Source organism: Bos indicus, chromosome 2 (assembly GCF_029378745.1).
Source record: "Bos indicus isolate NIAB-ARS_2022 breed Sahiwal x Tharparkar chromosome 2, NIAB-ARS_B.indTharparkar_mat_pri_1.0, whole genome shotgun sequence".
Classification (NCBI taxonomy): Eukaryota; Metazoa; Chordata; class Mammalia; order Artiodactyla; family Bovidae; genus Bos; species Bos indicus.
This window is the reverse complement of record NC_091761.1, coordinates 84400199-84424158: the sequence shown is the minus strand read 5'-3', so window position 1 is coordinate 84424158 and position 23960 is coordinate 84400199. Positions and strand designations below refer to the sequence as shown.

The window sequence follows — 23960 nt, the reverse complement described above, 5'->3', positions numbered from 1 at the left end:
CTCCTGCCTTCAGTCTTTCCCAGCATCAGGGTCTTTTCTAATGAGTCAGTTCTTTGCATCAGATGGCCAAAGTATTGGAGTTTCAGCTTCAGTATCAGTCCTTCCAATGAGTATTCAGGACTGATCTCCTTTAGGATGGACTGGTTGCATCTCCTTGCAGTCCAAGGGACTCTCAAGAGTCTTCTCCAACACCACAGTTCAAAAACATCAATTCTTTGGCACTCAACTTTCTATATAGTCCAACTTTCACATCCATACATGACTACTAGAAAAACCATAGCTTTGACTAGATGGACCTTTCTTGGTAAAGTAATGTCTCTGCTTTTTAATATGCTGTATAGGAGAGTGAAAAAGTTGGCTTAAAACTCAACATTCAGAAAACTAAGATCATGGCATCTGGTCCCATCACTTCATGGCAAATAGATGGGGAAACAGTGGAAACAGTGACAGACTTTATTTTTTGGGGCTCCAAAATCACTGCAGGTAGTGACGGCAGCCATGAAATTAAAAGAAACTTGCTCCTTGGAAGAAAAGTTATGACCAACCGAGACAGCATGACAAACCTAGACAGCTAATTAAAAGGCAGAGACACCACCTTGCTGACAAAGGCCCCCTATAGTCAAAGGTATGGTTTTCCAGTAGTTATGTACGGATGTGAGAATTGAACCATTAAGAAGGCAGGGTGCCGAAGAATTAATCCTTTTTAAATATGGTGCTGGAGAAAACTCTTGAGAGTCCCTTGGACAGCAAGGAGATCAAACCAGTTAATACCAAAGGAAATCAACCCTGAATATTCATTGGAAGGACTCTTGCTGAAGCTCCAACCCTGATGCTAAGAAAGACTGAAGGCAAAAGGAGAAGGGGGAGGCAGTGGATGAGATGGTCAGATAGCATCACTGACTCAGTGGACATGAATTTGGTCAAAGTCTGGGAGATAGTGGAGGACAGGGAAGGCTGGCGTGCTACAGTCCATGCAATCACAAAAAATTGGACATGACTTAGTGACTGAATAAGATAAAAGAAAGTTTGTATCGCCCTAACTTAGGCATTGACCAGCTAAATCACTAGTTCATTCATTCATTCATTCTCTATTTTATTGATTAAAAAAAAGTTATTGAGAACCTACCTTTTAAAAGAGGTACCAACTTTATAGTAATTCTCTTGCATTCCCCACCCCCCCCCCAGGTATGTAGTAGTTTTAAGCACGTGCTTAAACATCTCTGTTACAAATTATTTGTTCATGCTCTATACTTTTAATATTTTATTATTTCCCTTCTTGAATTCTAAACTTACTGATAAAATAGCAATGCTAAGACCTCTAGCTAGTAATTAATGTAATGCATTGGAAGGATCTTGCTTGATGCAAGTCTTTTCTTCTCAATTAAGTGTCATAACAGATCACTAAGGCAAAATGTCCTTATTCTCAACCTGCCTTGTGTTTTCCGTAACTTAGCTAGTTCCCAAAAGGTATTTATAACCTGTCTGAATGTGACTGTAATTCCGTACAATTATTATTCATTATTTGAATATAATTGTAATTTTATGTAACACTGTTGTTCTCCTGCTTTAGTATAGGAAAACCATGTTTTCATGCTTGAGCTATTGAAATAAGTTCTGATTGAAACTCACCTTTTAAAGTTAAATTTTCTTATTCTTTCCAAATATATTTAGTTTTCTATTTGCCTTCCATCACACAACATTTGTCCCACAACATTTAAAATACCATGAGGAAAAATTATCTTAGAATTAGGAAAATGGATTTATCTCTAATAATAATCGTCCTATACTTGTTTTCAGCTTTTTTCCCTTTATTATGCTTGAACTGACATGGTGACTGAAGACTCAAAAAGGTTAAAAAATATCTCAAAATTCATCACTTATGTAACATACCCTTGTTATTAGGAGTTACCTTAATCAATTAGATATCTAGAGATCTTCACTTAGAGCACAGTCTCCCAATACCAGCCACTTTCTAACAGCTCCAATGAGAAACCCAACATCTTAGCAGAGTCTGATGCTTTTTCCCTGTAACATGTCACTTTCTACAAAGGAATAGAACATAATGGATACTTAATACTTAAGTAAGTTGATAATTCACCAAAGCCCCAGGTATGACAGAAATTTGAAGTGTTCTCAAAGCATAATTTCAGAAAAAATATTTGGATAAAAGTTAATGGTTTCTTCATTATATAACAATAATAAGAAGTCACATTTTAAAATGTTTTATCTATAGGATATGGATATTATAACAATATTATTACAAAAAAGCTATAACACTGTAGCATGCTATAAAGAGTCGAGCTATCTTCATGATGGCCTGTTTATAAAGCACCTTTTCTCCACTCCCATAGGCGCTCTTTCGGACAGTAGCAATGATGGTGCCTGACTACGCTATGATTGCTGAAATCGTCCTGTACTCCTGTGGCTTTGTCACAGCTCGGCCACTGTCAGTGAAGATTGTGGCTACATATCGCCTGTGTTCAGAGCAGTTGTCGTCACAGCATCACTATGACTATGGAATGAGAGCTGTGAAGTCAGTGCTTACCGCTGCCGGGAATCTAAAGGTAAAAAACTCGAGTAACTTCTTTATTTATTTATTTATTTTATTTTATTTTTTAACTTTACAATATTGTATTGGTTTTGCCACTTCTTAACTCATTCATTTCCTGTTTGTAAATCTCAGGACCATGTGTCTTTACAGAGCTCCAATAACTGATTGGTTCCATCAACTGGAAAAAAAGTTCCCTATTGTACTAAAATAGTTGATCATTTGCATACATGAAAAAGGAAATTTTATGATTTGTAAAACTTTAGCCATGTGATTTGGAGAAGGCAATGGCAACCCACTTCAGTACTCTTGCCTGGAAAATCCCATGGAGGGACGAGCCTGGTGGGCTGCTGTCCACGGGGTCGAGAAGAGTCGGCCATGACTGACTTCCCTTTCACTTTTCACTTTCATGCATTGGATAAGGAAATGGCAAACCACTCCAGTGTTCTTGCCTGTAGAATCCGAGGGACGGGGGAGCCTGGTGGGCTGCCATTTATGGGGTCGCACAGAATCGGACACGACTGAAGCGACTTAGCAGCAGCAGCAGCAGCAGCAGCAGCCATGTGATTAGTGATTTGAGTTCCATCCCACAGTTTTAATTATACGAAACTGAGTACTACTGAGGAATAAAATTCCTTGCTGCTGAGAAATACTTTGAAAGCATTTAGTCTATGTGAATATATGTAACTTTAAAAGCAACAATGTGTGTATAATTAATACAAACGTACAAAATTCCTAGACATTGTTATTTAATAACTATGGACTAGCAGTAATGGATTTGCAAGGTGCAGTGGTAAAAAATCCACCTGCCAAGGCAGGAGACACAAGAGATGCAAGCTCTATCTCTGGGTCAGGAAGATCCCCTGGAGTAGGAAATGGCATTCTACTTCAGTATTCTTTCCTGGAAAACTCCATGGACAGAGGAAGGAGCCTGGTGGGCTAGAGTCCAGGGGGTTGCAAAGGGTCAGACATGACTGAGCATGCACACACTCATACCACCTGTAATGGATTTGCAGTATAATGTGTGCATTTTAAGATAGTATGAATCATAATTATATTGATAAAAAGGCCAAATATTTTAAGATTTGGGTAACTTTTCATTGGAAGTATTTTGTAGAAACATAAAGTATAACTCTTGTTTTTTCTTTATGAAAGTAAGCAAGATAGGCCACGTGTGCTAAGTTGCTTCGGTCGTGTCCAACTCTTTGAGACCCTATGGACTGTAGGCTGCCAGGCTCATCTGTCCATGGGATTAATTAACAGCAAAAGGCAAACTTTAACCTTGTAGCTTATAAAAATTTTCATGTTCATGACTGGGAGATTTTAAAATATATCCTGTGTGATTAAAAACAATGGCATGCATTTTTGACTTCTAGATGATGTTACCAATAATTCTGATATATAGTAGTGATATTCTATTTCACATTTGTCTAACATGACTTCAAGTCATTATTTTTAGTAATAAACAAATGCAACTAGAAGCAACAATTTGTATTAACCTGACGTGTCATGATTGCATTGTGGTCAGATAATGGGAAGGATAATGCTTTGTCCTACTGTATGTCATCCCTGACATCTTGACTGTGGAATTGAACTATTAAAGTTATGCAGCAAATGAATTCTGCAAATGAATCCTATCATTCTTTGTCAAAAGCTAATTTAGAATTGTTGAATGTGTTGGCTTGAATAGTTTGAAGTTTGTTTCTATTTTATCAGGAAACAATTTAAATGTTTGTTTTAAGATGACAGCCTTTCGACAAAACAGACTTCTGACACTTCATAATTGATGTGTGGTTGCTGCTGCTGCTGCTGCTGCTAAGTCGCTTCAGTCGTGTCTGACTCTGTGCGACCCCATAGACGGCCGCTCACCAGGCGCCCCATCCCTGGGATTCTAGGTTGATGCAAAGACAAAGTCCATATTAGCAGAGCCAGCTTTAGGTTTGGGAGCTCTGGTAATTCAGAGACAGCAGGACTTAACTGCCAGGCATCATTGACTTTGTACAGTTAAAGCCAATTAAGTAGAAGTATGGAATTTACTAGAAAGATTCCAGAGAACAGGATGAGGGTTCTGGAAACCTAAACTGATGATGGCGGGAATAGCTTTGGTGTGAAATTTTGAATAAAGTATAGAAGTTGAGAGAAACATTTCTGAGTTCAAATTTTTTTGTGAATTACATGAACCATCTTATGGGCATGAGCAACAAATTGAGTTCAGCCATGTTTTTAGTAAATCCTGGGTGTTTTGGAATTTAATATATATTTTCCAAAGCATCCTCCACTCAAGTGACAGTGCATTAACCAGCCCTCTCCACTCTGCTGGGGGAATACCCTCAAGCATGCTAGTACCAAGTGTGCAGTTAGAAGGTGGCATGCCACCCTGCCCTCCCACTTGTGGTCAGGTGGCTTGTTCCCAAAACTTTCTGAAGCTAGTTGGTTATTATTGTTATGTCCTTTAATTAATTGTCATTGAAACTGATGGTATATGAGCATAAAAAGAAGAGGTTTGTATTTATGAAAACTGAGTTCCTTGTTTAAGAAAGACTGAGTAAAGATGAAATGCTAAAAAGTTTAGTTGGAGTTAGGTGTGGATAAGAAAAGAAAGACTGAAAAACAACAATTCATGAGGATGCTACATTTAGATTGTCTCCTAAGTATCTTTGAAGAGAATGATTATCTTTAAAAAATAGAAACAACAAAACACAAAAAACTAGAGTGATGACTCATTATTGATTGTTTTTGCTTTGTACAAGAAAAATTGTGCAGAACTCCACCCTCAGAGAAAAAGCCTTGGCACCAAAATATGGGCAAATAAGTGAATATTTATATGTTTTAACTTTAAATCTTTTAATGAGTCCCCATTTTTAATGATTATTTACACTTTATCAACTGACTGCTGGTTTTGAATGCATAAGACAAGCAAGGTCTTACCCAGGATAGAAGCAATGGCAACTCCCAAACTCATTGAAAATCATGACCAATAGCTTTTTACCCAGAGCATCTGTGAGAAGGCAGTTAAACGTTAAACTTCAAATTTCATTATAAACTACTATAAAATTCAACAAGTATAATCGTCAGTTTCTAAAATTAATAACAGCTCAGTGAAATGAAAATAAATAACATCTTTGCATGGGTTTGAATGCCCTCTGGGGCCTGGGTGCTTGTGTGTATGAACATGCATGGAGTGCGGTTAACAGATGCAGATGTCATCATGACTGTATTTTCTTTCAGCTGAAATATCCAAATGAAAATGAAGAAATTCTGCTGCTTAGATCTATTATTGATGTAAATTTGCCGAAATTTTTATCCCACGATTTACCACTCTTTGAGGTAAGAACATTTCTTACTCTAATGTATCAAAACTCTTCTAATAATGTATTTATCAAGTGTCCAAGTTTTCAAGTCCCATTGAGAAACTTCCAGTGTAGAAAACAGAGAAAGGTAGGTCACTCCATGTTTTATTTGAAATGTTTTTAGCTAGCTTTGTTGTTAAAGTAACTTTTAACAACTTGGGATTTTTTTAAGTAGTACTTTTTTTCTACTGCAGAATATAATAAGCATCCAAAAGTCACAGAAAGTTTGCTTATAAATCTCACTAGGAAATAGACTCCATGGAGGAAAGTAATTGGTGAAACACACCATTGAATCCTTTACACAGAGGGATACTTTGCAAATGTTTGTCAAAATTAATGATCGAAGAAGTGAAAAATAAGCTTAAGAGTGCAGTGTCTTTTAGGAAATTGGTTTTTTTTTTTTTTCAGGATAATTTAAGAACTAGGGTTAGTAATATTGTTATATTTTAAAAATTAGATTATAAGTAGTAGTAAAGAATTACAGAGTGATGGTTAAAGTTCCTGTATTGCCATGTGATGTCACTGTTTTTCCTTCCCCATTCCCAGTAGAAGTGCCTGGGGGTGGTGGGCAGTGGGCTGCTGACACATGGGAGAGTTACTCTGTCTTGCACTACCTTGAGGTATGGACAGTTAGCTTCCGATGTGTAGAAACTGAGATCAGAAGACTCTCATAGGGAGGACAGAAGTGGCACTGCCACTGTGGTGTGCCCCAGTGCCCTTAGCTATCCATAGGAACAATGTTTCATCATTCTGAAAGAAGCTCCCGTTAGTATTTGGAATTGACAGTGCAAATATTTTATAGATCAAGTTTTCAGGGAATTGGTTCAAAATTTCTTGTTAAAAATTTCCCTCAGTTTCTTTGGTACTAGTACACTATACAGATTTTCCAGGAATAAATATAAGTAAAGCTCTATTTATTTTTATGAAGTAGAGGTATATCTCATTTAGATGTGTCCTCCTATAGCTGTGTATTCATTCAGCAAATATTTCTCGAGCAATATTTCACAAATGGAGCATAGCTGGCATTTTCAAATAGGACAGTTCCCTGTTTTGAGAGACTGTCCCATATGCTACAAACTCTTGGCATCCCTGGTCCCCCCAGTGTCTCTGGACTTGCACAGTAATACAACCAGAAGGACAACTCCATGTATTCCCAACTCTCTACCTGGCAGAGAGGAACTGGTGAAAGGAACTGGTCTTGATTGAGACCCACTAGCTACCAGATATGATCTGGAATTGTCTGCTTCTTTAAGATTAACCATAAATAATTTGAACAATCTGAGAAGATATTTTTGTTTACTTGGCAAACAGTATGCATTTACAATGTACCTGACCCTGTTCTAAGAGTTTTATGAATAGTTACTCCTAAGCACTGGTGACTCAGATGATAAAGAATCTGCCTGTGATGTAGGAGATCTGGTTTTGATTCCTTGGTCAGTAAGATCCCCTGGAGAAGGGCATGGCTACCAAGCAAGGCTTTAGCAATACGTGAACCATGAACTTCCAGATGTACAAGATGGTTTTAGAAAAGGCAGAGGAACCAGAGATCAAATTGCCAACATCTGCTGGATCATCAAAAAAGCAAGAGAGTTCCAGAAAAACATCTATTTCTACTTTATTGACTTTGCCAAAGCCTTTGACTGTGTGGATCACAAGAAACTGTGGAAAATTCTGAAAGAGATGGGAATACCAGACCACCTGACCTGCCTCTTGAGAAATCTGTGTGCAGGTCAGGAAGCAACAGTTAGAATTGGACATGGAACAACAGACTGGTTCCAAACAGGAAAAGGAGTATGTCAAGGCTGTATATTGTCACCCTGTTTATTTAACTTCTATGCAGAGTACATCATGAGAAACACTGGACTGGAGGAAGCACAAGCTGGAATCAAGATGGCTGGGAGAAATATCAATAACCTCAGATATGCAGATGACACCACCCTTATGGCAGAAAGCGAAGAAGAACTAAAGAGCCTGTTGATGAAAGTGAAAGAGGAGAGTGAAAAAGTTGGCTTAAAGCTCAACATTCAGAAAACTAAGATCATGGCATCTGGTTCCTTCAAAGTGAAGTGAAGTCACTCAGTCATGCCCAACTCTTTGAGACCCCATGGACTGTAGCCCACCAGGCTCCTCCATCCATGGAATTTTCTAGGCAAGAATACTGGATTGGGTTGCCATTTCCTTCTCCAGGGTATCTTCCCAACCCAGGGATCAAACCCAGGTCTCCTGCATTGCAGACAGATGCTTTACCACATAGGTTGCTGTGAAGTGAAATGAATGTCTCTCAGTTGTGTCTGACTCTCTGTGACCCCATGGACTGGGGTCTCCAGGCCAGACATGAATTCCGCAGACATGAATTTTCCAGGCCAGAATACTGGGGTGGGTTGCCATTCCCTTCTCCAGGGGAATCTTCCCAACCCAGGAATTGAACCCAGGTCTCCCACATTGCAGGCAGATTCTTTACCAACTGAGCCACCAGGGAAGCCCTAAGTTGCTATAATGCTTATGAAATAGCCTTAGTGGTTTATAAAGGAATGTTTCTTAGACCTTGAAAGTGACTTTATATTCTCATATAAACTATATGTGGAATTATAATTCTTTCCAATCCTATATTATGTGATTATATTATTTTTCTAAAGCTTCCATAACAGAGAACCACAAACTTGGTGGTTTAAAACAACAGAAATTTATTTTCTCACAGTTCTGGAGGAAAAAAGTCTGAAATAAGCTGTTGGTTACCTCTGAAAGAAGGTAAAGATTCTTTAGGAAAGAACCCTTCCTTGCTTTTTCTTAGCTTCTGATGGCTCCTGACGATCTTTCATGTTCCTTGGCTTGTCATTGGTGGTTCCCTGGTGGCTTCAGCTTCTGTCCCCATCACTAGGATGGCCTTGTTTCCCAGGTGTGCTTGAGTTTGCATCTTCCTCTCCTTTCTGTTGTATAGATACCAGTCACTGGAGTTAGGGTCCAGTAGGATCTCATCTGATCTAATTACATCTGCAAAGATCTTATTTCCAGACAAGGTGACATTCTAACATAAATTTTTGAGGAACACTAAAAGGATTAACATACTACCCACTACACTGATTAAAATACTGTTAAACTTATTTTTATATATGATATGAGGTATGGATTCAAGTTCATTATTTTGATAAATCCAGGTATCCTAGCATACTTTGTTCAAAGACTATTTGTTTAATCTTTACTGGATTGTTTTTGCTTGAGAATGAGTTTTCATATGTGTCTGGATCTATATCTGGTCTCTCTCTTCTATTCCATTGTTATATTTTGTCTATTTTTATGCTAGTATGATACTGTTTTTATAATAAGCCTTGAAATCAGATAATGTTCATCTTTTAACTTTTTAACTGGAAAATATGTAAAACCACAACATCTGAAGAAGAAAACAGGAAAAATCCCTTGTGAATTTGGGTTAGGCAAAAATTTCTTAAATACACCACCAAAAGCACAATGCATGGAACAGTAAATTGATAAAACAGGCTCATCAGAATTAAAAAGTTTGCTCTTTGAAATACACTGTAGGAGAATGGAAGACAAGTTAGAGGTATAAAAAACACTTGCCTATTAGATGTATGGTGAAGCACTTGTAAGTAGAATGCTTAACAAATGGTCAAAACTTACCATGAAGAAAATAAACCAATTACAATAGGCAAATGATTTGAGACTGAGCAAACTCCGGGGGATGGTGAAGGACAGGGTTGCCTGGTGTGCTGCAGTCCTTGGGGTCATGAAGAGTTGGACATGACTTGGTGACTAAAGAACAACAACAACAACAAATTTGAACAAACATTTCACCAAAGAAGACATACATATGGCACAAAAGTAACGCGAAAGTGTTACTCTTTAGCAAATGCAAGTTGAAGCCATAGCAAGATACTGTTACACACTTATTAAAAATACTGATTATACCAGATATTGACACTCACACTGCTGAGGGGAATTTAAAATAGGACAACCGTTTTGGAAAGCAGACCGTTTCTTCAAGTGTTAGACACGTACCTGCCATTGTTGTGTTGTATCAGTCATTCAGTAGTGACTGACTCTGCGACGCCATGGACTATAGCCCACCAGGCTCCTCTGTCCATGGAATTCTCCAGGCAAAAATAGTGGAGTGGGTTGCCATTCCCTTCTCTGGGGGATCTTCTTGGCCCAGGGATTGAACCCAGGTCTCCTGCACTGCAGGCAGATTCTTTACCATCCGAGTGTACTATCCAAGTATTCCACTTCTCAGTATTCACTTGAGAGAAATGAAAGCATTTGTCCATGCAAAGACTTGTGTGTATGTGTTTATGGCATCTTTATTTATTTCCAAAACTAAAAACAATGAAAATGTCCATCAGCAGGAAAATGGGTTTAAAAACCGGCACCTCAGTATGGTGGACTTCAATGCAAAGAACTATAGATATATGCAGTGACGTGTTTGAGATTTCAAATCCTTATGCTGAGTGAAAGAAGCCAGATTTTAAAAAGTAGTACACATAATGTGTAATTTCATCCATATTAAAGTCTAGGCAATGAAAATAAAAATAGAAACAGAAAGCAAATTAGTGTGTGTGTTGATTGTCTGGGGATGGAGGTGGGTGTCAGGGAGAGGAGAGAGGAGGATTACAAAAGATCACAAGGAAACTTGTGGCAATAGTTGATACGTTGATTATCTTCATTGAGTTGGTGGTTTCACTTATCAAATTATGCCCTTTAAATATAAGCAGTTCATTGTATGTCAGTCATACCTCTATGAAGGTGTTAAAAATACTGAGCTATTATTTAATGGCTCTATTTTCATCAGTATTAAATACGAGGATGTGAGAAATTTTATGAAGTTTATAAACATATACATATGTGTATAGATGTACACATATACATGCAAACATATATAGAGAGATAATATGAGAGTTTATAGCTATGTAATGTTAATATAAACATCTGAATCATCTATCATCAGGGAATTACTTCAGATTTGTTTCCTGGGGTGAAATTACCAAAACCAGATTACAACGATTTGCTGGGAGCTATCAAAGACAACTGTGACTCCATGAATTTGCAAATGACCAGATTCTTTTCTGAGAAGATTCTTCAGATATATGAAATGATGATTGTGCGTCATGGCTTTATGATTGTTGGAGAACCATTTGGAGGAAAAACCAGTGCATATCGCGTCTTAGCTGGAGCATTAAATGACCTATGTGAAAAGGTAAGTGTGGTATTAATCCATTAATTTACCAATAATCAGCTTTGTGTAGGATAGAATGTATGGTCACTTAAAAGGATACTTTAATGCAGCAACTTAAAATTATCAAAATACAGAGAAAATAGAAACGTAATATGATTCAAGTAGGAAGTTCAGCATATAAAGAATATGCCACATATTTGCCTCAAAGCCTTAGGTTCCTTTTTAAAAAGTTTATATAAAGGTAACATGTTCATTGTATAAAAAAGTCTGAAAATGTGAAAAATCTTATACTTTCATAGAGTATTTTATAATTTCATAGGAGAGTGTATTTTATTTTCTTGGTGTTAAGATTCAAATTCAGATTCAATGCAAACTTCCTCTAGTGCTGTCTGTTAGTGGTATTGAATTGAAGTGTGTGTGTTGTGTGTATGCGTAATATAATATGTATATAAGCATAGTAAATAATGATAATTATATTATTCAAAATTACTGTCTTAGTTGACTCAGTTTGATCTACTTTGATATGCTAAAGGAGTGAGGCTATTTTAAATTCTCCAACTAATACTGCATTTGTGTCTACTTATCTTTGTATTTCAAATAATTTTTGCCACATATATGTCAATGTTTGTAGCCAAATGGGATTTGTATCCTTATACCTTCATTGTGGAGCCTCCCCCTTCAGCCAGTATAATACTGTGTACTTGTATTATTTGCCATGGATCTCCTGTGTCTAATTTCAGTATTGCAACCCCCGCTTTTCCCCTGGATACATATTTGCCCATGCTTGTAATTGTGACTCTGACTGTCACTGTGATTTACTTTTTTATGGGGAGTAAATAGTTTGACTTTTATTTTCTCCATTTGATGGCCTTTATCTTCTCATTGGGGAATTTAGATTCATTTGTATTTATTATCAAACTGATGTGTACTTACTTCTGTCATCTCTCCCTCTATGCTTTTATCCTTACATGTGCTTTCCTCGCGTCGCCTCCCTTCCTTTCCCTTTATCCGTCTTGCCCTCTTTCGCTGAGTTTTTGTTTGCATTATTCCTCCTTTGTTGTTTTATTATTATATGAACTAATTATTTTGCTGTAAAAAATAAATCTCTAAAAGCCAAATGTGGTGCCACTAAAAGATTTAAAAAGGTGAAGGCTATGACCATGTATTCTGGTACTATAAAGCCTCAAAGTGACTCATTACCAGGAAAGTCTAAGAGTGACATTGCGGTAAGGTAAATGGGGCTCCATAGTCACTGCCTACAACCTGCAGCTTCACTCTGGCTTTGCTGCATTTGGGACAAAAGTCTTTGATGGCAGCAACTTTGTCCTGACTGAGATATTCTAATGGAGCTTTCCCGTGCTTCCGAATTAAGGATGACATATTGTCATTCCCTTCCTGGGAACAAAGAAGAAAGCAATGACCTTGAGTTTATTTTACTGCTTCATATTATTATTCCCATATCTTTTCTTCAGTTTGGTATTTCATGCCCCAAGCTCCACTGCTGGTGGGCAGAAAGCAGTGTGGGAGAGTTGAACTTAGTATGTTGTTACATTCAGGTATGACCTAAATCAAATCCCTTATGATTATACAGTGGAAGTGACAGATAGATTCAAGGGATTAGATCTGATAGATAAAGAGCCTGAAGAACTATGGATGTGGGTTCATGACATTGTACAGGAGGCAATGGTCAAGACCATCCCCAAGAAAAAGAAGTGGAAAATGGCACAATGGTTGTCTGCGGAGGCCTTACAAATAGCTGAGAAAAGAATAGAAGCAAAAGGCAAAGGAGAAAAGGAAAGATAGGCCCATCTTAATGAAGAATTCCAAAGAATAGCAAGGGGAGATAAGAAAGCCGTCCTCAAATATCAATGCAAAGAAATAGAGGAAAACAATAAAATGGGAAAGATTAGAGATCTCTGGAAGAAAATCAGAGATACCAAGAGAACATTTCATGCAAAGATGACCACTATAAAGGACAGAAAAGGTATGGAAGCATAAGATATTAGTAAGAGGTGACAAGAATACACAGAAAAACTATATTAAAAAGATCTTCATGACCCAGATAACCACAGTGGTGTGATCACTCACCTAGAGCCAGGCATCCTGAAACGAGAAGTTGAGTGGGCCTTAGGAAGCATCACTAGGAGCAAAGCTAGTGGGGGTGATGGAATTCCAGTTGAGCTATTTCAAGTCCTGAAAGATGATGCTGTGAAAGTGCTGCCCTCAATATGCCAGCAAATTTGGAAAACTCAGCAGTGGCCACAGGACTGGAAAAGGTCAGTTTTCATTCTAATCCCAAAGAAAGGCAATGCCAAAGAATGCTCAAACTACTGCACAATTGCACTCATCTCACATGCTAGCAAAGTAATGCTCAAAATTCTCCGAGTCAAGCTTCAACAGTACATGAACCGTGAACTTCCAGAAGTTCAGGCTGGATTTAGAAAACGCAGAGGAATCAGAGATCAAATTGCCAACATCCATTGCATCACTGAGAGAGCAAGAGTTCCAGAAAATCATCTACTTCTGCTTTATTGACTACACCAAAGTCTTTTACCGTGTGGATCACAACAAACTGTGGAAAATTCTTCAAGAGATGGGAATACTGGACTACCTGACCTGCCTCCTGGGAAATCTATATGCAGCAGGTCAAGAAGCAACAGTTGGCACTGGACATGGAACAACAGATTGGTTCCAAATCAGAAAGTAGTAAGTCAAGGCTGTATATTGTAACCCTGCTTATTTAACTTCTTTTTTTTTTTAATTTAAATTTATTTATTTTAATTAGAGGCTAATTACTTTACAATATTGTATTGGTTTTGCCATACATCAACATGAATCCGCCCCTATGCAGAGTACATCATGCAAAATGCTGGGCTGGATGAAGCACAAGCTGAAATCAAGGTTGCTGGAAGAAATATCAATAACCTCAGATATGCAGATGACACTACCCTTATGGCAGAAAGCGTAGAAGAACTAAAGAGCCTCTTGATGAAAGTGAAAGAGGAGAGTGAAAACGTTGGCTTAAAACTCAACATTCAGAAAATTAAGATCATGGCATCCAGTCCCATCACTTCATGGCAAATAGATGGGGAAACAGTGGTTGACTTTATTTTCTTGGGCTTCCAAGTCATGCAGATGGTGACTGCAGCCATGAAATTAAAAGACGCTTTCTTCTTGAAAGAAAAGCTATGTCCAACCTAGACAAAATATTAAGCAGAGACATTACTTTGCCCACAAAGGTCAGTCTAGTCAAGGCTATGGTTTTTCCAGTAGTCATGTGTGGATGTGAGAATTGGACTACAAAGAAAGCTGAGCGCTGAAGTATCGATGCTTTTGAACTGAGGTGTTGGAAAAGACTCTTGGGAGTCCCTTTTACTGCAAGGAGGTCCAACCAGTCCATCCTAAAGGAAATAAGTCCTGAATATTCATTAGAAGGACCAATGCTGAAGCTGAAACTCCAATACTTTGGCCACCTGATGTGAAGAACTGATTCATTTGAAAAGACCCTGATGCTGGGAAAGGCTAAAGGTGGGAGAAGGGGACAACAGAGCATGAGATGGTTGGATGACTTCACCGACTATAGACATGAGTTTGAGTAAACTTCGGGAGTTGGTGATGGACAGAGAGGCCTGACATGCTGTAATCCATGAGTTCACAAAGAGTCGGACATGACTGAGCAACTGAACTGAACCAAACTGAAAAAGAAAATGGTTGTGAATAAGTAGAGCACAGTGAAACTATTCTGTATATGTTGTAATGATGGATACATGATATAATGTATTTGGAAAAATCCATTGAACTGTACAATACAAAGAGTAAAGCTTAGTAAGCCATGGGATTTGGTCAATAACAAGGTATCTGTATCAGTTCATCACTCATAATAATGCACTGCACCAATGCCAGGCTTTAATAATAGGAGCAACTGTGCATGGGGTGGGAGGTGGAGGGAATATATATGAATATATATACAGTACTTTCTGTTAAATTTTTTTGTAAACCTAAAGCTCTTCTAAAAAATCTATCAGTTAGAAACATAAAAAAGGTTATGCCCTAGGTCTACTAATATCTCTTATTAATTCCACATAACGGTTTTCAAAGTTTTAGTGGAAACTGTCAACTTACCAATATAAACTTTTTCACAACATGAAAATGGTACATATTTCCATATCTTTTAATTATTTAATTTTCACTCAAAGAATGTTTTGCAGTGAGAATCATCCAAGTTCAGCCCATGGGGCAAATTCAGCCCCAGGCCTGTTTTTATAATGCCAGTGAATTTAGAATGGTGTTAACATTTTTAAGGTTTATAAGGCAAAACAGAAAAGAATATCTAACCTGTAAAGCATATAACTACTGTTTATAGATCTCGACCAACATTTACTGATTTATTCCTAAGTATCTTATGAGTTTTTAAATCCTGTTGTAAATTGTACTTATAAATTTTATTGTTAAGTTTTTCATTGACATTATTTAGAAAATACAATCAATGTTTAGATAATGACCTTGTACTCTGGAACCTTGTTTAGTGAACTTTTTACTTCTGATAGTTTCCTTTAGAGTCTTTAGGATTATCTACATACACCATCATGTTTTCCATGAATAAAGACAGTATTCTTTTAAATAAATAAATAATTGTTTTCTATTAAGGGGTTAATGGACGAAAACAAGGTTCAGATTACTGTTTTAAATCCTAAGTCCGTCACCATGGGTCAGCTGTATGGACAGTTTGATTTAGTGTCCCATGAGTGGTCCGACGGGATCCTTGCTGTCAGTTTCAGAGCATTTGCTGCTTCATCGGTAAGTGCTAACACTTTGCATGTCTATTTGGAAAGGCTGTGAGAGCTCTGGTTTTTTCAGTTTCAAGTAAACTTTTGTATTTATAGTTCAAGGTACATGTTTAAAGTGCAGTACTGAATAGTCTGGCAGAGTTTCTATGAAGAGCACTTGTGAGTCTCTACAAATAGACGGCCAGAGACCATGGGGGCAGGCATGTCCTCCTCAGTATGCACAGAAGAAAGGGCACAAGGAAAGGAGACTGAGGAGAGCATTTCTGGTGCTCATTTTCCAGGCTAGGTGACCCAGCAAGGGGAGCATCTGAATAACAGGATCCTTTTGATCCATCAGCAACATTCTTTGCCCTGCTGCTCAGCTGGCTGTCACTGTCACACCTACTAATTGTTAGATAGACTCTAGTGCTGAAAGAGCAAATTGCAGACCAATTCCAGTACTTCCGTCTAGTGTGCTGGGAGAGCATGAGCTGTCTGTGGAAAGAAAAAGTGAGGGATGTGCCAGCTGCTGACCTCTGGGAAGGGGAGTGGGAACTTGCCCCTTCCTGGCATACCCTGCTGAGGGGCTGCTGCCCACTCTAAGAAAGGCCACAGACCAATAAATGCTAACTTGGTTGTTGTGTTAGCAGTCTCTCTATGGACTATGATCAGATAGAGACAGCTTTTTAAGGCTAGTCTTACAGGAAAAGGGGCCTAGGCTAGAGACATTTAATTGTTTTGTTAAATCATATATATATATATATATATATATATATATGTTAACCTTTATTCTGACTACCATACATCCTAAATTTGGTGCTGTCTACTCGTCTACTCATTTAAGGACAAGACAGTCATGAGTCATTGTAATGACAGAAAAGCATTAAATCGCAGCTGTACTTTTATTTTCCTAAAGGATCTTGAGCCATGAATAACATGAGGATCGGCTCTAATGGGGCAGAGATCTTGCGCAGTGTCAGGAGGCACAGGTGGGGCACACAGAGATCTGGGACCACTGATGAAACTTCTCAGATCCTTTCTTGTCACAGTAAATGTGCTCTGGCCCAGATTAATGTGTGAAGTCTCTAGATAACGTGTGCTATTGCATCATTTATACAGAAATAATCATGAGATACCTCTCATTTTATATTTAGCTACATAGTATGTGTTATATTTTCCAGGAAGCTACATCCCATAAATATTAGTCTCAGGAAGGTTAAGTAGCTGTCCCCAAGTCACACAGCTGGGAAATAGTAAAGCCAGACTAAAAGTGAGGTCACTCAATTGTTGCAGGGCCCACCTGCTCACCGCCAGGGGAGTGTTTCTCAGAGTGGAGCCTAACAGGCTTAAGAACCCAACAGCAGGAGGAAAAGTTGATCTGAAGGTTTTCTCTCCAAGACAACGCACTCTTCCATGCTTCCTGAGCATGGCCAGAGCTAGCTTCTGAGTGTGGGTATGATTAATGCTTTTGATCACAGGATGAAGTTGTTGAGGTGGATTCAAATCCCTCACTACTTCAATTCAAGTGTGCATTTGCTGAAGGTGAACCCGAGGCATCATCTGTGTCCACAGGATGGCTTCTTCATTAGGGTCTGGAAAAAAGAATCAGTTTTTCTCACTGTGGGACTGTGAGCATTATATTGATTTTTAATGCCAGATATTATACGGCCACAAGACAGTTCAGCCCAAGAAGGATGTGTATGTGGGTGAATTCATTCAGTGGAGGGAACAGAAAATTTGACTTAACACACAAGAATAATTGATCTGTATGAATACTAAATAGAATGTCTATACAGTCAGACAGTCTGAATGAAAATTGTTTTCCCTGCTGCATTTTTTTTCACTTTTCTAAAATATGTTGTATATGATTTCAGAGACATTAGAAAACATGTTATAATTTGTTATAAGATGTTATAATTTGTCTCATCTATGGCACATATAGGCTTCTTTAGTGAATATGTATGTATATTCACACACATATGCACTCTTTTCCAAAGGTGCCTTTACATTTTGATGGTGAAATTAGTTTTAGGAGATACATTTTAAAATTGTAAAATAACATGAATGAACTGTTTCCTTCCATAACCGTTTTTGCCCTTTATTCACCATCTGAATGAACCAGACACCAGATAGAAAGTGGTTAATTTTTGATGGGCCAGTAGATGCAGTATGGATTGAGAATATGAACACTGTGCTGGACGACAACAAAAAGCTATGTCTGATGAGTGGGGAGATTATCCAAATGTCGCCACAAATGAATCTTATTTTTGAGCCGATGGATTTAGAAGTTGCTTCTCCTGCCACTGTAAGTTCTCAATTTTCACATCTGCTAATAAATTTGAAATGTTTTAAATGTGTTTATTGCTTAGTAATTTTGACTCTAGCTGAAAAAAAGTATTTATAGAATTCATTTTAACAGCCATCTGTGATTCTCCAAGGGCAGACATGTCTGTTGACATACTTTGACACTAATAAGAGTCAGGGATATTTCCCTCTTTGTCTAGGACCATTTGGTAAAGTCATACATGAAAATTTAGATGAGGAAATTTTATAAAAGTATGCCTTTTCCCCCACGAGTTTCCTGAAAACTGTAAGAAATAGATGTACCGAGTCATCCTTCTTTTATAAGCAGTACCTTGGTGGTAAACAGTGATTGTTTTTCCAGGTTTCCAGATGTGGGATGATATACATGGAGCCTCATATGCTAGGCTGGAGACCGCTGATGTTGTCTTGGATAAATCTTTTACCTGCTACAATCACTATTATTCAGAAGGAATTTATAATAGGCTTATTTGACAGAATGGTTCCTGTTTCTGTTGAATTTATTAGAAAACATACAAAGGTAAGAGGGATGAAAGTTTTAAGATTTAAGAAATAAATGGAAAATCCAAATTAGCCATATATATACATTTTAATGTCTACTTTATTGTCAACTACCAGATATTAAAATAATTTCTTAATTATTTTGATTAAAAACTCTTAACAAAGTTTAAAATTTTTAATTAATATAGTTTCTCAAAAAAGTATTTTAAACAAAGCATCTTATGGTTTGAGAAAATGTATGGATGATAATCTTTTCCCTTAAAAAAAACAAACTTGAAGTCCTACCTAATCACATCTAGGTGAAAATATTCTAAAAGATGATCTCTCATTTCTGATGAACTATCATTTTAAAAATAGTTTCCCTCTTATAAAACTAGAATTATAATACTAACACCTTTTCGTAGATGTTATGGCTGTTATAACTAAATGAGTTCAATAAAAATTAGTTGATACTGTTTCAATTAGTGCCTCATTTAAACTGCTTCATGGACTTTTTTCTCTGATTTTTCAGGAATTATCTCCTACTTCAGATACAAACTTAGTCCGATCCCTAATGAATCTGATAGACTGTTTTATGAGTGACTTTGCTGATGAAGTCAAAGTAAGAGAGAGAAATGATCGAGAAACTTACTCTTTACTTGAGGTAAGTCCATGTGCTCTTTACATGAGATAAGTCTTTGAATCTTGCAATAGAAAAGGATTGATTGCTTTCCCCAGTAAATTTTCCTAATTAATTAACCTCATTTTTCCTGGAACTGGAGGCTGGATAATGGGTGGAAGGTGAACAGTGAGAAAGAATCAGATCCCAAATACCAGGTGCTTATAGGAAACACCTTGCCTGGTGTTGTATTAAATCATGAAGTTTGGGTGGAGCCCAGTGACCCCCGCAGATCTGCTACTGATACCCTGAATCATTTGGCCCAGTCTCAAAGATGATGGCAGCTCTGTTGGTAAAGAATCTGCTTGCAGTGCAGGACCTGGATGCGATCCCTGGGTTGGGAAGATTCCTTGGAGGAAGGAATGGCAACCCACTCCAGTATTCCTGCCTGAAGAGTATCCATGGACAGAGAAGCCTGGTGGGGTGCAGTCCATGGAGTCACAAAGAGTTGGACAAGACTGAGCAACTGAGCACAGCACACGGCAAAGATGATCAGTCCCCAATATGTCAATGACCATTTGACAACAAGATTCACTTCCCTCTTCAACCTCCAAATTATAATTTATTTTTTTTCTTCCCTAATGTTTCTCCTTTCTCATGAGATATAAATATTTAAAATATATGTGTGTACATAAATATTAAGAATGAAGAAAGCAAGAAGATATATAATCTATATTGTTTTAAATATAGCAATAAAATTATCAACAGACCTTGAATCTTCTTTAATAAAAAACTGCATATTGCTAATGGTCACACTTCTAATGTAGTCAGTGTTACTTTTCTGCTTATTTTTTTTATGAAATGCATTTTAAATTTCATTTAAAATAGTTTTCAAAAAGAGTCTGAATAATCTAGGAGTAGATGAATGGTGTCAAGCTAGAGTTCACAACTTTTATGAGTATAGTCAGAACTGTTTTAGCTTTGGCATGGAAAAGGAGATTTGATTTTAAAACAAGCAAACAGACCTTCTTATTTAAGCGGTCTCTTGTTCTGTTCCCTCTGCCTGAGTTTGATAAGAAAGCTTGCAGGACTGTGGTTCTAATGATATAGTCAATGCTCGGGTAATTATTACAACAGGTAAATAAAAGTATATGAATTTGTTTTACTTTACAAAACATTGTATCAAAATTTAATAAACATATATTGTGAGTTGATTATTCTTTATTAAAATATGCTTTTTTACTTTAATAAAAAGTTATCTCAATATTCTTTTTAATATCAAAGTTCAGCTGTATACTTGAATTAGCACCTGATTTACCAGACTAATCATTCTAAGTCTTTACTATGCCTAGAATTTATGCTTTGCATTATATTGTCTTCTCTGATAGTCAGATTTTATGACATGTAACTTAATAGAAAAAACTAATTATTACAAAATCCCTAGATTACCTACTACCATATATCAGTTTATTCATTTCCATTCAAAGATATTAATCTGGCTGATCTGATTTAAGCTTTAAGGATGGATTAAAGTTATTCTTTAATGCATTCTATCTTCTCATCTCTCCAAATCAGGGCATTTTTCTGTTTTCTTTGATCTGGTCTGTCGGTGCTTCTTGTAAAGATGATGATCGGTTGAAATTTAATAAGGTTCTTCGAGAACTAATGGAAGGCCCGATTTCAGATATAACTCGAAATAGATTTAAATTACTGAGTGGAACTGAACAAACATCTTCAAAACGACTAACTGTTCCATTCCCTGAAAAAGGAACAATTTATGATTATCAGTTTATCACTGAGGTAAGAGTTTTGAAGCAAGATCTGCACCTGTCAATCAGGCAGGGTTTCCCTGGGAGACACATGGCACAGAATGGCTCTGTGGCCACCTTGTCACCACTGTCTGCCTAAGAGACAGCATGGAGTAGGAGACGGTGTGCTGGATGTGAAGTCAGGCACATCTGGGTCTGGTTTCTTTCTGTATAGCCTTGGACTGGTTTTTAATCTCCCTAAGTCTTGTTTTTCTCATTGATAAAATGGGATAAATAAAAGTGCTGATTGGGCCAGTTGTGCCACTGCATAAAATCACACATTAGGACATCCAGTCCAGCAGCAGGTGAGGACTGCTCAAGGACACACCTCTGGGAGGTTCATGGTGAAGGTTAGCACATGACAGGCTGAGTTCCTGCAGGACCACAGATGGATTGTTAGGAATTCAGCACTTCCCAAGCAGAATGGACAGTATACCCTGGGGTGGTGTTTGTTCACTTGTTTGTTTTTCTATAACAGCTCCCATAAGTACAGTAATTGAGGGCAAAGTTTAGGCATACGTGTTATTTAAATATGGGCTTCCTGGGTGGCACTAGTGGTAAATGACCTGCCTGCCAATGCGAATTCTGTCCCTCCTGGGTTGGGAAGATCCCCTGTAGGAGGGCATGGTAGGCCACTCCAGTATTCTTTCCTGGAGAAATTCATGGACAGAGGAGCCTGCTAGGCTACAGTTATAGGGTTGCAGAGTCAGACACGACTGAAGTGACTTAGCATGCATGTGTTATTTAAATATATGCAGATTTTAGTGAAATTGGAATCACTCTATATCCTCACCGGGCAGTTTCATATCCTTCTTCTTCTTCCCTTAATAAAGAGAACAACTCTATCTCACTGATGCTTCTTTAATAAAGCTTATTTTTCTAAAACTCCCTATATTCTACCATTTCAGTGGACCGTGATCAATTCAGTTTCCTAATCTTGCACATTGAACTGTTTTTGTTGTTTTAGGTTTAGTGCTTTGGTGAGTATTCTTGTATATAAGTCACCCAGGACTGATCTCCTTTAGGATGGACTGGTTGGATCTCCTTGCAGTCCAAGGGACTCTCAAGACTCTTCTCCAACACCACAGTTCAAAAGCATCAACTCTTCAGTGCTCAGCTTTCTTTATAGTCCAACTCTCACATCCATACATGACTACTGGAAAAACCATAGCCTTGACTAGACTGACCTTTGTTGACAAAGGAATGTCTCTGCTTTTTAATATGCTGTCCAGGTTGGTGATAACTTTCCTTCCAAGGAGTAAGCGTCTTTTAATTTCATGTCTGCAGTCACCATCTGCAGTGATTTTGGAGCCCAGAAAAATAAAGTCAGCCACTGTTTCCCCATCTATTTACCATGAAGTGATGGGACCAGATGCCATGATCTTCATTTTCTGAATGTTGAGCTTTAAGCCAACTTTTTCACTCTCCTCTTTCACTTTCATCAAGAGGCTTTTTAGTTCTTCACTTTCTGCCTTAAGGCTGGTGTCATCTGCATATCTGAGGTTATTGATATTTCTCTCAGCAATCTTGATTCCAGCTTGTGCTTCTTCCAGCCCAGCATTTCTCATGATGTATTCTGCATATAAGTTAAATAAGCAGGGTGACAATATACAGCCTTGACGTACTCCTTTTCCTATTTGGAACCAGTCTGTTGTTCCATGTCCAGTTCTAACTGTTGCCTCCTGACCTGCATACAGGTTTCTCAAGAGGCAGGTCAGGTGGTCTGGTATTCCCATCTCTTTCAGAATTTTCCCCAGTTTATTGTGATCCATACAGTCAAAGGCTTTGGCATAGTCAATAAAGCAGAAATAGATGTTTTTCTCGAACTCTCTTGCTTTTTCGATGATCCATACACTAGGATAAAAGAGTTCCATATGTCAAGATCCAGGGACCTGGGGCATTTTTGGAAACAGTAGACTCATCAGTGAGGCTGGGTTGTGGGACACTTGAAGATGTGAAGGAAGATGGGTCTTAATTTTAATATACTTTGAATGACCACGAGCTTAAACTGGATTTTGTAGAATGGAGAGGGCAGTGGTGTTTTTCTAAGGAGAGTTAACATATATTTGAAATTTTTTTTTATAGACACTGCCTTAACAAATGAAAACTTTAGTTCACAAAGCTAATAGGATACAGTATAATGTTACTCATAATAATAATAATCTCATATTAAGAAATCTTGTCTGTTCTGAATATCTCTTACACATCAACATGAATTTAGCTAATAATATTGAGCCATACACTTAAAAATGGTTGAAGGTAAATTTTAGGTGTTTTTTCTTTACTACAATTAAAAAAGGAGACATACTACCATAAATAAAATAGATAACCTATAAGGACCTATATTTAGCACCAGGAACTTTACTCAGTACTCTAATGATGTATATGGAAAAAGAATCTAAAAAAGAGTGGATATATGTATATGTGTAACTGATTCACTTTGCTGTACAGCAGATACAGAACAGTGTAAATCATCTATACTCCAATAAAATTTTTTTATTTTTTTTTATTTTTTTAAAGAAAATTTTTTTAAAAGAGAAAGAAATCTTGCTTGAAATAATAAGCTGATGTTGCAAGTACCATTGTAAAAGTCAAACAAATGCAGCTGGTGGTCTGTGTAGAAAAATATTCTGTATTGGTTAACATTTATTGAATAAAATTCTTTACACTTTAACACATTTATTAGATCAGTTTTCTCAATGCTGTTAAAGAATCTAATATTTGGCAAAAGTAACTGATCTTTGGGTTGATATAATCAGTGGTTCCAGGACATCAAATTATTACGTCATTGCCATTTCATTTTTATCCATACAAAACCCCAATTTCTCTTTAATTTAACACAAAACTTAAAAAATTAGAGTGAAGAGTTTTAAAGGATAAAA

At 37.4% G+C, this 23960-nt stretch overlaps 1 protein-coding gene across 8 annotated transcripts in view; it reads left to right on the top strand.

Annotated features, from left to right (window-relative positions):
• The window catches only part of DNAH7 (dynein axonemal heavy chain 7), a 257248-nt gene that overhangs the window by 118906 nt on the left and 114382 nt on the right, over nucleotides 1-23960 (top strand). For 7 of the 8 annotated variants that reach the window (XM_019974246.2, XM_019974240.2, XM_070769556.1 and 4 more), the window contains 8 exons: nucleotides 2352-2564; nucleotides 5777-5875; nucleotides 10856-11104; nucleotides 15731-15880; nucleotides 17972-18154; nucleotides 18515-18691; nucleotides 19184-19315; nucleotides 20846-21070. In XM_019974246.2, coding sequence (XP_019829805.2) covers nucleotides 2352-2564; nucleotides 5777-5875; nucleotides 10856-11104; nucleotides 15731-15880; nucleotides 17972-18154; nucleotides 18515-18691; nucleotides 19184-19315; nucleotides 20846-21070 — 1428 coding nt within the window. The remainder of the gene's footprint in view (nucleotides 1-2351; nucleotides 2565-5776; nucleotides 5876-10855; nucleotides 11105-15730; nucleotides 15881-17971; nucleotides 18155-18514; nucleotides 18692-19183; nucleotides 19316-20845; nucleotides 21071-23960) is intronic. The other variant, XM_019974250.2, reaches the window with a different exon arrangement.